This window comes from Apium graveolens, chromosome 5, assembly GCF_009905375.1.
Source record: "Apium graveolens cultivar Ventura chromosome 5, ASM990537v1, whole genome shotgun sequence".
Taxonomy (NCBI): domain Eukaryota; kingdom Viridiplantae; phylum Streptophyta; class Magnoliopsida; order Apiales; family Apiaceae; genus Apium; species Apium graveolens.
In genome coordinates, this window is record NC_133651.1 from 317,155,439 (window position 1) to 317,169,636 (window position 14,198).

A 14,198-nucleotide genomic window follows, 5' to 3' on the forward strand; every position below is an offset into this window, starting at 1 on the left:
TAGACGATTTGGTAGACCAAAACCAGATTAAATCAAGGAGCATCAAGCTCCATTCTTGAAGAGGAACAACATATACCTAGATCTGAAATACTAACTTTTAAACGAGTGTGTTGAGTAACGAGAGCATCAAGAGCACAAAATACAATGAAATATATCTGGAGACCAGTTTGATGAACACGCTAGCAATTACATTAGAAGAACTTTACATGATGACGATTATGTTCTGGAAAGAAGAGAATATTCTTAAGTTGATCGAACATCCTCAATTGCAGAGACTATTCTTTCAATTTTGGCACCTGTTACTTCGCTGACAATCTTACCGTCTTTAAGGATCTTAAAAGTAGGAACCACCTTAATTCCTAGCTCCTTCGCCAGTGCCTGCAAAAGTAAGATGCACAATTAGATACATGATTGAGTACGAACAGATCAGAAATAAAGAGGAAACGAGGTTATCCAGAAGCAGGATGTTAAAATATCGAAACTAATGACAACCAACCTTATTGTCTTTGTTGCAATCCAGCTTTAAAAAGACAACATCAGAATACTTCTGAGCCAGTTCCTTAAATTTGGGAGCAATAATCTTGCAAGGACCGCACCTGCAATTTTATCAGACAAATTTAGAATTAGGATGACCGTATGGCCCAAAAACCCGAAATTAGTATAATCATTATTTCAGGAACCTCTCTGGGTGAATCTGCCTAATTAGCCACATTCTATTCTAACTATGAGATATCTGAGTCTGGTATCGAGGTATTCTGATATCATGACTACGACATATCTGAGTCTGGTATCGAGGTATTCTGATACCATGACTATAACATATCTGAGTCTGGTATTCTGATATCAAATTTGTGTCCTCGTCGAAGTTACCTTTTCAGTGTCCAACCAACATTGAATATTCAGCTAAATCTGAAGAACAGATGTGTAATTTGAAGTGTATACTTTATGGTTTCACAAAATTGCACATCCCCCAATCTAATAGAAACCGTTGATAGTTTTATCAAGAACATTAGTTATATTATGCAATTTTAACAAGTTAACAACAAACACCCTTATAGAGGTATAATGTTTTTATCTATCTATGGCCTGACTATGACACATTAGACAGAAAGCTTACTGCACAGGAATTGCCAAACTTTATCTTCTGATCATCTTCATGATATTTTGGTTCTGATATGTTTAGTCATTCAGATTTAAAGACATTTCTATGCATATGACTTGCACACATTACATATTAAGCTCATCTTACGGGAATAGTCAAGCTTAATATTCTGATCATCTGCATATTATTTTGGGTGTGATTGTTTGGTCATTTAGATCCGAAGGGTGTACACAACATCAATACATATCTACGTGATATATGCAACTGCAGCCCATCACCTACAAGTAACAAACTTAAAAAGTATAAAGCAAAGACATTGTCAAGATAATTTGCATAATGACAAGATTAGCTGTAAATTAATGCAATGATAGAGAGGAACATCTGCTTTGTCATTATATATCATTTTTTCAGATAAAGCGTATATCTGTTTAACAAAAAGAAAGAAGGAAACCAGACACATTCTGGGAAAAAAATTCCATTAAAAAGTGTCTGTATGGCATCAAAATAATACAATTTCATAACTATGATATCTATATTCAAAAATACAGACAGAGAGGATATTTCTCTACGCAGAGACCTATCTTAGAGAACATGTAATTATACTCGTACGACTTTTGTATTTAGCAAGACTCTTGTTATATAATCACCAAGCTTTTTCAAAGCTAAGTAATGTTGTACAAATCAAACGAGTTCCCTTATGATACTAAATGATCTGATCAATTATCAAAAAGTTTTAACTTAAGTAATATACACATGGTTATTTAATAGTCCAAATTTGAGTACTTGGTTGAATTGGCGTTTTCCAGCATCTGCATTTAGGCATCTAGTGACCAGCAGATACTATAATGGCAATTAAAAGTGTACAAGCTATTAATTGTAAACTGCAACATGATTAAGTATGGTATGGTGAAAACTTCACTCTACACTTGTACATCTAATTATGTTGTGTTCAATGTGTAAAAATGACTACCTCTGAATTGGATCATGGAGCGAGAAAATTATGCAACTCTAGTTGAGCCAACTTAGATAGACAATAAGCTAAATGAATCTACTAAGCTAAAAACTGGATTCCAATATGTCGATTTATAACAAAGGAAGGGGAATACTCACCTTTTCTCTCTATAAAAAGAGGGAAGCATAATACCCTCATTACTAGACCCGAGATACCTAGAAAGGATCTTCCCTTCCGGTTACAATATTCATTACATTTACAAGGCAAGGGGTCACATTAACTGTCTGGCTAAGCAGACCAAGGCTCATAGTTACGGCCCTATTACTGACCACTGAAATGAAGTATGATCAATCGATCTCTGCATAATTATAGACTATATGTCCCCGTGTATGAGTTCACAAAGCACCCGTATATGGATATCCTTTTCCCTTTCTTTCTCCCTCCACTCAACCAGTATGCCAATTCATGAGTAACACAAGACCCGAATTCAACCTAAAATATATTTAATGCTATATAAAAGGATCAAAGGCTAATAATTCACAGTTCTTAGTCTCAAATTCTCACTCCAACTACAAATCATGTGATACATAAACATGAATTAGCTACATTCAAGCTTAAATAAAACTATAAATAGACACTTGCAAATTGTACAATACAATATGTTTCCAGCACCATTGTCAGTAACTTAAAATATTCGAAACACACAACTCCTATAAGTCCAGTTCCCTTTTAATATAACAATAGCAAATCAGCACAAGACTCCTGCAAGACTATTTTCAAGGATTCGAACTTGACTTGGCAGATAACAAGCAGACACTTGACCATCAATCTATCGTATAAAATAATATAGAAAAATTTATAGTAATTAAAAAACCCTGAATGGCTAGTTTGCACAATTGTAACAAAAGCAATTCCTCCTGCAATACTATTTTCAAGAATTCGAACCCGCCTTAGCCGATAACAAGCAGACACTCGACCATGCACACATAATCTACAAAAATACAGAAAAATACACAAAAGTCAAAATTAAAAAGAAAGAAAGATACCATTGAGTGTACATATCAAGAACAACAATCTTATCATCAGCAGCATTAACAAGTGGCCAAAAAGTATCCTTATCAACCTCAGTAACTTCACCAACTACAACCTCAACAGTTTCCACCTTAGAACACAACAACCTTTTCTTCTCATTTCCATCAATACCCTTCTTGTTCTTCTTCATTACAAGACCATTTTCTCTCCTTTCTTTTGGGATCATGAAAAAAACATCACTCTTTTTTGGACTCAAACATGATGATAAAGAAGTTGAACTCAAACTCATCATCCCATTTTGTTGGAATCTTGAAGAGATTTGAAGTTGTGTAGCCATTAGAGATTGGACAACAAGTAGTTGAAGTGCAGTTTGATGTGTAGAATGTAGATATATGTTTGTGTTTTGTGTGGAGGAGTGTGTTTTGTGGTTAGGACAAGAAGTATGGGAAAGTGAAACAGAAAGAGGGAGAGATTTTGCAAGTGTTTGGACGGTTTTGCCCCTGGGTATTCTTGATTTTGTGCGAATATTGGGGGTGGGATTGTAATTTTGGACCTGGTCAATCTAGTGATAGAGCTGAGAATGAAAATATTGTGTGACAAAAAAAATAAAAATATTGGAATGTGTAGTAGAAATCCGGAAAATTTTAAATTCATAGTAGGATTTTAATTTTTAGAGGAAAAGAGCTCATGAAAAAATTGAATTATCCCGAATTAATTTTCCTAGAATTATTGATGTACATCCCGAAAGGGTATTTTAGTCTTTACACATATTTTTTGCTCCGTAAACTTAAAAACTGTTCTGGATTTAGCTTTTTCCGAAAATCTTAGCCCCAAAAAAGTTGGTCAATTTGTCAATTTAGCAAAAAGCAAGGAAAAAAATGGTCATTCTGTTTTGATGAGGCCAAGATATGGGGTGTAATCGAGTCAAATCTGTAAGGCTTGAGTTCGGTCTTGTATCAAAAGTTCCAGCTCGAACTTGATCGAATTTTTAATATTAAGCTTAATACTTGAGTCGTAAAAAAATCAATTATTTAAAGTTCGGCTCGAAAACACGAACTGTTTGACACGTTTATGACACATGACATTGATATTGCATGATAAATTTTAATTTTACTAGTTTCTTAAATCTGTAAAATGGATATTAAATTCCCAACCATGCATCGATAACTACTAAGCAGGGAAAAAGAACTTAAAACAAGAACTTCTTAAATATTAAATCATTGTATCGATCTAAATGAGGAAGGAACCTTCATTTCCATCTTTTTTGTAGAGATGCAGTGACATGTTATTAGCACTAATTTGCTAGCTATAAATAGTAATATTATATTTTGTAAATCATCATTTTCACAAGATGAAGAATGTGTACAATGGTTTGTGTATCTGCAATGGCCTCATGTTATCTTCTATTGCAGCTTCCTTGTTCAGTTCTTCTGGAGCAGACTTCAAAGCTCCTTCACCTGAAGACACTGGTTAAGTTAATCTCTTCTTTCTATGAACTATTTAAAGGAGATGGGCGGGAGCAAATGATTGTTAGCAGCATATCATATCGAGGAAATTTTTGCAGATGGTCCTCTGTATGCACATCTAAAACTCAATTACACGACGGTACAGTATGTGGTATGATATGCTGCAACAATCGCTTGTTCCTGACAAGATCCTATTTATTTATATGCGAACTGCTAAATATATTCATTTTCCAACTTATAAGCTTCTTATTTCCGATTTTTAATACCTGCAGCCTGTGTGCTGAACTTAACCTTGTTTCCATACCAACCACAAGGTGAATGCATTGACAAGCCAAGACAGATCATTCAATGGAAAAGTGTTGCTACTACACTATGTTGTCGAAATGCACTAGCTGTCCTGGGAAAGTCACTGGCCTTAAGAGCGGTTCTTGATAAAAATGCACAAAACATCTTCATTCAAGATGAGCAATGGAGAAATTGCAGTGGTCCGTTCTTAAGACAATCATCTGTTTCGATTAAATCTTGTGCCTTTGGAAATTTATTCTACGGGGGTAGCAAATGTTCTAAACTATCATTATCTGATATGACAGATGATAGTGTTTACCGCGATGCTGCTAACAAATGTATGCACTCTGGATATTCATTTAATGCTGATTGCGCGAATTGCACAGCTGCAATATTATCCGCCAGAGATCATCTTCTGAAGAAGCTGGATGTCGTCGGGAACAATACAGAGAAAGCTATATGTGGAGTTGCAGTTGTCACTGCCATTGCTGCACAACGAATGAATCGATCCTTAGAACAGGTTGATGACCTTTATAGATGTGTGTCTGCTCTAGATGTGTATGGTAAGATCAGTTTAACTAGGCCAAATACAGTTGTGCAAGTGTTCAATAATTTTGATTTATGTTCGATTTATGTTTCTGCAGATCGAGGTTATATCAAACTAAAAGGTAAGCCCAACTCCGCGTAAATGTATTGCTTAGTTAGAAACGATGTGTTATGCAGTCTTTCACATCAGTCTGAAACCGATGTAAAAAACAGGGACTTTTCTCTACACCCACCTAGACATCGGTTTTTTAAAATTTTTTACATCAGCCCAGAACCGATGTCTATTGATGTTTTTCTAGTAGTGCAGATTTGAGTTTTATCCTGTTTTGTCTTTTTGACACACACTTAGAACTATATTTGCATCAGTTTCTTTGGTGAAAGTTCTATCAGCTATTTTCATAGCAACCATTGGCCTGATTGTGATTATCGTGCTGATACTATGCGTGAACAAGTACAAGAAAAGGAATGACAGATGTGTATTAGCCAAGGAAATCACAGAGTGGTCCGGGCTTTACAGATTCACCAAGAAGGAGATTGAGAACGCGATAAACATTAAGGACCTGAGTACTTGCTTAGGTCGCGGAAGTGCTGGAACAGTTTATAAGGGTATTCTACCCAGTGGACAAGTTGTAGCCATCAAGCATATATGCAAGGGCTACAATTTGGATACCTTTGCACGAGAAGTAGAAGGCCTTTCAGGAGTTCGGCATCCAAATCTTGTTTCTCTTTTTGGTTTCTGCACTGAAGATGAAGAACAATACTTGGTCTATGAACATTGTTCTAATGGAAATCTAGCTCAACGTCTTCTTAGTACGTCGTTTTTCTCCTTGATTAATGTATTTAACTTGTCGTCATGCTCTGCAATTTCGTCTATGTGACCTCAAGGATCAAATGTTTGCAGGGAAAGACACATTGCTGACATGGGAAAGAAGAGTGAAAATATTGAGGGATTGTGCACTTGGACTAAGGCATCTCCATCATCATATCGACGGAAGCATTGTTCATAGAAATATCAAGGTAAATAAATTACTTCTGTGTACCACAAGAAAATCTTAAAAGGGGTGTGGCTAAGGTTTACACGCATCCCTGTAATTTACTCTGAATAATGTAATTAGAAGGTCACTTCTCGATGCAGCTGACGAACATCTTACTGACTGAAAACTGGGAACCGAAGCTCTCTGATTTTGGGATCGCGAGAATGTTGGGACTGCAGGAAAGCAAAGTACTTACAGATGTCAGGGGAACAGTAGGTTACATGGATCCTGAATACATGAGCACTTCTAAATTAACTCGTTCAAGTGATATTTATAGCTTTGGCATTGTAATTCTCCAGCTTCTCTCTCCACAGAAAGTGATCGAGTTGGATCTTGATGCAAGAGACCAACTTACGCGAAAGGTATACATTTCAATTAAACCAACCTCTGGCTTATTTTGGAGCTCAGACCATATTAGTTCCTGACATTGTCAGGAGTTATCCTAATATCAAACAATTAATATTTGTTGGAATAATCTTAAATTTAGTTATTAATTATTTGTTTATTTAATTATTTGATATTTAGCAATAGATTAATTATTAGAGAAAAATATTATTTTAGAATTGTTTAGTAGTGGGCTAGTGGAGTTATGGAGTAAATTATGGACATGTAATTTACCCATTAATTAGTAGTGGTTAGTTTTAGTAGTAGTTAGTTTTAATATGTTTGTAAAGCCTATATAATGGCTAGTTTACCTTGAGTTTTACAGGAAGAAAAGAAAACAAGAAATATAGCAGTATAAGTTCTCTGCAAAAAAAATGTAGGTGTCTTTTTCTCTAAGTTTTTCCAACATGGTATCAGAGCTATATGTTCTAGGGCTTGTGAGACTCTTATAAAAATACATACATTTATATATATATATATTAAGTATTTATCTGAGATTTCAAATGGCATTAAAAATTTCTCCATATATATTTAGTGAAATATCAAGATGAAATGGTACGTGGAAAAAGAAAAGAGAAGCAAGAATAAAAATGAAGGAGGAACATGAGCGGTGGAAATAATGAGAAAGATATCATGACACAAGAGGCCATGAAAGAAATTTTATTTTAGAGTTGTGGAGAGAAAGTGCTCCAAAGTGTTTTTGGAGAGAAAGTGCTCCAAAGTGTTTTTGATGAGATAGTGCATCAAAATTGATAGTGGTGAGAAGTGCATCACAGGCGAAGAGAAAGTGCTTCGTAAATTTAAGATTATGGGGGTGAATGTTGGAATAATCTTAAATTTAGTTATTAATTATTTGTTTATTTAATTATTTGATATTTAGCAATAGATTAATTATTAGAGAAAAATATTATTTTAGAATTGTTTAGTAGTGGGCTAGTGGAGTTATGGAGTAAATTATGGACATGTAATTTACCCATTAATTAGTAGTGGTTAGTTTTAGTAGTAGTTAGTTTTAATATGTTTGTAAAGCCTATATAATGGCTAGTTTACCTTGAGTTTTACAGGAAGAAAAGAAAACAAGAAATATAGCAGTATAAGTTCTCTGCAAAAAAAATGTAGGTGTCTTTTTCTCTAAGTTTTTCCAACAATATTAACATTCTGCAGGCGAAAGATGTGATTAAGAAGGAGCGGCCATTGTCAGAATTTATCGATCACAGGCTACATGAGAATCTTAATATCGTCGCCTTTGAATCAATATTAGAAGTTGCAGTACTTTGTGTAGCTAAATCAGGGAAAGCTCGACCTAGTATTGATGTAATTTTTTCTGAACTGGATAAAGCTTGGAAAAACACTGTGCTTGAAAAGGTGCTCTTACTAAGCTCTTTATTATCAATACTGAATCATTCTTTTGTAGTAAAGGCTCGTTAAGGAACCAGTCGCTCTAAAAACTCAAGGCGTTAGAGGAAGGCTTGTTAAGGAACCCTTAACAGTCGATCTAAAAACTCAAGGTATTAGAGGAATGCCTTTTTGAGAATCTTATATCATTATTAACAAAGCTAAATCTTGTTGAACACAGGGTGGCAAATTGGGCTGCAGTTCATCAGCTGCACTAACACTGTCAAGCACACTAGAAGTACCACAGGTCTAAGCCTCCAGGTCGTGTTGAGAAGTTTCTAACAGCAATCTCTGAATTAGAAAATTATTATGGTAATTGACCGATGAGGTCCCAGACTCCAATTGACGAATGTTGAATTCCTGTTTACGATAGGTCACATATTCAATTACCCCTCCGTTTTGTAATTTGTACGGCCTTGTGGCTTATTGTATAGAAAGAAGTCATGGATACCATGCCGCCCATAATTTTAGCTGCTAGGAATGTCATCAACCCACTGCAATCTTTCATATCTGATGTTGTTGAATAATATAAGATCCAGTTGAAACTTTTTGAAAGAATGTTAAAAAAAAATTTGGTGTAAATGGCTGAAAATACCCATTCTGGAAGTGGATGGCTGAAAATACCGTTTTGGATACGCATTTGTCATTTGGGTATCGTGTTTTGTACTAGATACGCATTTGTGAAATGGGTATCCAATTTTTTTTTAAGATACGCATTTGTCAAATACGTATCCAAACTACAAATGCGTATCTTTAGTAATTTTCTTAGATACCCAATTCTCAAATGCGTATTACACTTACCCAATTACAAAATGCTTATCCAAAACGGTATTTTCAGCCATGTATTTTGAAAATAGGTATTTTCAGTCATTGCACCCCAAAAATGAGTATTTTTTAAACATACTTTCTCATAAACCTTAAAGGATGAGTATTTTCTCAAACGCCTTAATATTTTAAGATGAGTTATTTTTAACTTAATGTGATATCTGATCAAGACACATTGTATTGAACATAATATTCTTATTTTTTGTTATTATTTTTAACTATTTGATTACTTGAATTAAGAGTTAATCTATGCCTCTCTGACTCTCTCTTTATGTGGTATTTTATTGAATCAACGAATCTTGGATGCCTATTTCCCGGTATTACTTGTAATCGGTGTTCTATAAAATTAATATTCCGTCTTCCGGTAAATTTAAAGATTATTGATTCTTATCTATTGCCATCTTAACTTTCACTGTATCAATAGGAATTCGGTCTAGGAAGGATCATAGAATACCGAATAATAAAAAATTTAGTTTGAAAACTTTCTTTGATCATTTTATATTTTAGATAAATTAAAGACTTTGATCATTTTATATTTTAGATAAACTGGTTACTCAACACGTTACTCGGTGGATTACCATCTCACCGTGATTTATTTTTGGACCCAAAAATGGGCTTTCTTGCCACCCCACTATTCTCACAATTTACCCTTGATCTATTTTTCGACCCAAAATTGGGCTTTCGGGTGAGCAGGAGTGTTAACTCAGATTCGATCCCTGTCACTCCAATATTCTCATAATTTACTCGTGATCTATTTTTCGACGTAAAAATGGACTCTCGGGTGAGGAGAAGTGTTAGAATATAAATCTGATTGAGACTTCACGCCCAGAGGAGAGTGTTCCAAGTGTTCGACGGAACAGGGCTCTAGATACAAGTGTATATACATATATTTTATTTGTTTGAACAAATAAAAAAAATGCATACCTCTCTTTTCTAATAAAATAAATATAGAAGTAGAAGAAAGGTTAAAAATTAGTAAGTATTAATGTAATACCCCTTTTAATAATAGAAGGGAGATATTACTTAAAATCCAAAAACCTGCAAACAGAGCACTAACATATTTCTAACAATAATTTAACAGTCTAAAATCTCCAAAATAATATTAAATCTCTAAACTGTCTAAACCAATAATATAAATTTCGAATTCTCTAAATAAATAATTAAGTCTAATTAATGATAAACCTTTGAAATCCTAATCAACTAATTGGGGTAACTCTCCATCACACAATCTCAGATTCCCCTAAGCACCTGTCAGAAAAAAATACAGCATGAGCCAAATGCCCAGTACGGATTTGGATTACAGTTTATAAATCAAGAGATCAGAAATAAATAATCAGCAATTTATAATAAAACGACAATTTTAAAAATAAGTAAGGCTGGAACAACGAGTGGTTAGGATATTTCATACCGAGATCAGAACAGATACAAATACACACATCATAGGTTACCTAATGTGTGCAACAGAATGCATAACGTGTACGGCATATACAACGTCACCATAAATCAAATCACAAATCAAACTCTGGATGCACCCACGTATCCTGAAATAAATATCAAATGCGCAAAAGCTCTTCCCAAGAGCTAACAGAAGGATACGCTGTGACCAATCACAATGTCACGGAAGTGTAATGTCACTGGTGCCGCAATGACATGGCCGTAGTACTCCTACAGCTGGTTAACTCGGTATACCCTATATCACTCTAAGGGTTCAAAATAAAATATTCTTGCAAAATTTAAAATCACTTGATACAAGTAATTCAGATTTCCAAAGCAGAGGATGTCATAAATAATTTTTGAAAACTGCATAAAAAGATATTTAAGATTTTCAAATCATTTTTAAAATAATTTTCGCACGTCAAAATGATCAAATAATTTTAACTGAACAAACAAAATATGGAATTGAGCGAATCAGAGATATTTAATTTTGAGAAGAGTAGCACTGAATAAAAGGGGGATTCTACCTTAAAAAGTAAACTATATTACTAACGGAATCCGCAAACGCTCCCTCGCTAAATTTCCGAGCCTCAATCTAATAAAAAAAATTTATAATTTATTGTTAACATTCATTGTTTGTTAAATTAATTAACAATTAATTGAAAATAAATTTTATATCAATTTGAAACTACACATCTTCAACTTAGAAGTAATATAATCGCACTTGACACATGAAACCAGGCATAAATACCGACATTATATTTATGATTATATAAACCTTGTAGAAAACTAACGCATATGCTATGTACTTTAACTAATATAATAATACAATCACTAACTTGATTAGTCAGACAACAACTCTGACATAAAAAAAAATATTAAATAATTAAATATTTATTATGAAACTAGTACAAGACCAATTTTAATAGCAACTAATATATATAAATAAGTTTAAATTATAACAAATAAATAAGAGCATAAAATTAGTGAAAACCATCTCACGAAATACTCCGGTACAAATAGTTTGATTAACTTAAATTGGCTTGAACTTATTTTATTAAACTTGAATCATCCTAGTTATAATTAAGTAATAGTTTAAGAATATAGAATTTCATAATTCAAATAAATATAAAAATTGGCATTCAAGGATAGGATCGTCTAAACAGATAAACCAACATATGAATAAATAATTAATATGCTTGCTCTTTAGGGCCAAATAACACTTCCCTAATATGATATTTAAATACCATAATGCATAACAAAACTCAATGATAACAAACTGCACAAAGTCAGTATATGTTACCTTCACTAAGGTATGGTATCCATATTTTGGTTAGGATATGATTTTTAACTTTAATTTGACCAGTGTACTATCCATTTTTAGGTTTGGTATCCATATTAAGTTTATAAAAGATCCATGATGCATGTACTTATTATGACCCATTTTAATTATAGAAACTTTGCAATACAATTTTAAATATGAATTGTGTTACTTATGGTAAGTTTTTAATACAAATTTGAAGTAAAGTTTAAATTTTAATAGATCTATTTATAAAAATAATCTCATAAAATATATAACATAAAAGTAACATATGTAACGAAAGTATTTCTTAAATAAATTTATAGATGCAATACACTTATTATATAGATAATTTAATCTTTCATAATCATATTATTCAATTTGAATTATAAATTTATTTATTTATTTTATTAAATAATTTTTGAGATCCCCCGTGTGCGTGGCACGGGCTATAAACTAGTATAATATAATTGATACATCTAATTAACTCTTACTTGGCGCACTACAGGCAAATTCAAAGCGAAGTCTCTTTTTTTTAGATGTTTGTTATATTTTATACATAGTCTTGTATACATATACTAATAGGACTCCAATTTATTAATTCTATTCTATTTCAAATTGTAATTATATTATTTATTATTATTATTATTATTATTATAAAATAATTCACGTATATTACAATTAAATAATTATACATTATTATCTTGAGAAAAATTATAAAAAAATATTTTAATCCTCAATATTAAATAAGTTACAAAACAATTAGGAAAAAATATTAGGAGAATAAGAACATTAATTTTTATAATATATACTATAAACTACTAGTCTTAATAACAAAATACAAGGGAATAATATTTTTTCTTAAACAACTTGTGCCTTATATTATTTTTAAATAATACAGTTTTTAGATAATTAGTTTATTTTAAATTATTTTATTAATTTTTTTTCAAATTAATAAAAAAATTAATTTGAAATATTGATAAATTAGCTAATGTTTATATATAGATGTAATTAAGTTTAAATATGAATTAGGTTTTATGTGATTATCTTTTTATTTTTAATTATTTTATCTCACTGTTATGTATCTGTAATATTTTTTTAATTTTAAATTTATAATAATTATGTTAAAAATATAATTTTTCATTAATTTTAATTATTGTATTTATTTGCTATTGTTTTTTATTGTTAAAACTTGGAACACATTTTTTTTAATTTTTGTGTTGTTTGTAAAAAGATTGTATATTCAAACTGTGCATGTGACTGGTAAATGATCTAATTTTGTACTATCATGGTACATATAAAGTATAAACTAAAGTATAAACCATTGAAACCATCTAAACTATTTCAACTTGTTTGTCTCATTTTTCTTGTTTTCTTAAACACAAGTAGATTCTACAAGGCACACACTTAAACTATACATAAATCTACAGAACTATGAAGCAAATTGATCATTACAATGTACAAACTGTAATTTCACCAACAAAGACAGCATAAAACAAGAATATCCAACTTTAAAAATCTTTTTTTCGATCGAAATGAGGAAGTCATCGTTGTATAAATTGTCACTTCCACTGCTTAAAAGAAACTTCCTTAAACTAATTTGGTGGTAATTAAGTTAATCTCCTTGTTAGTTAGCTAGATTGAAGATCATGCATGAGGTTAACCTAGTTCAAATGATTCATTGATCATCACAAGAAGATGAGAAGAAGATTTAAGGACTTGTTTTTGTGCAATGGGATGTTGGTACTCTTTGTTGTTGCTGCATCCTTGTTTTGTTGTGTGGCTGATCCCGCGCTACCTTCACCCGAAGACAAAGGTAAATTTAATCACTTATTTAATGTTTGTTTCGGGAGATTATAATAAGGAGATTATCATCCAGGTGTAATTATAATTATCTCTGTATATCATCATTCTTAGCTTAGTATTTGAGTAGGCCTTAAAGTTTGCGCTCAGACGATTATTTTTGGAATATTTGATCAATGTTCGATACGTTTTTCTTAGTGTTAACACGTCTTCTCACTCGAAAACCTTTTTTGGATGAAGTCCTTGATTTATATACAGATTCAGCTAGATGACTGGACCTCGGGACCTTCGGTTCACTACAAAAAATTCGGCTAAATTCGACTGAATTTTTTTGGTCGAATTTAAAATAGCTATTTTCGACTAACCAGCTGTTGCTCGAACAAAGACTAGTCGAAAATAAGGGGTGCGGTCGAATTTAGCAAATTCGACCGTACTAAATTCGACCAAAATTGGTTGCAAAAACTCATTCCCAATTTTTTTTGACAAAATTTCAAATTTTCGTAAAAATTCAAAAATCGGGCCCACAAATACTAAATTCGACCAAATAGTGCATTCGACCAAATTCAAGTTCCCAACTTATTCTAGTATAGGAATGACCTTGCAAAATACAATTACTGATACCTGCTGAATTGCTACAGTT

The 14,198-nt window shown here is 32.4% G+C and overlaps 2 protein-coding genes across 2 annotated transcripts; one reads left to right on the top strand and one right to left on the bottom strand.

Moving 5' to 3' along the window:
• Positions 1–77: 77 nt before the first annotated feature.
• On the bottom strand, positions 78–3,521 carry LOC141659587 (thioredoxin F2, chloroplastic-like). Its single transcript, XM_074466533.1, has 3 exons — positions 3,101–3,521; positions 497–596; positions 78–378 (listed from the first exon to the last, which is right to left on the bottom strand). Exons 1-3 carry the CDS (start codon positions 3,421–3,423, stop codon positions 244–246), a joined length of 558 nt encoding a protein of 185 aa, XP_074322634.1. The 5' UTR covers positions 3,424–3,521; the 3' UTR covers positions 78–243.
• A 916-nt stretch (positions 3,522–4,437) lies between these two features.
• On the top strand, positions 4,438–8,449 carry LOC141661333 (leucine-rich repeat receptor protein kinase HPCA1-like). The gene is made up of 8 exons (XM_074468318.1): positions 4,438–4,555; positions 4,825–5,400; positions 5,482–5,505; positions 5,750–6,193; positions 6,285–6,400; positions 6,519–6,779; positions 7,966–8,166; positions 8,378–8,449. The coding sequence occupies exons 1-8, from the start codon at positions 4,438–4,440 to the stop codon at positions 8,447–8,449; spliced, it is 1,812 nt and encodes a 603-aa protein (XP_074324419.1).
• The last annotated feature ends 5,749 nt before the right edge of the window (positions 8,450–14,198 follow it).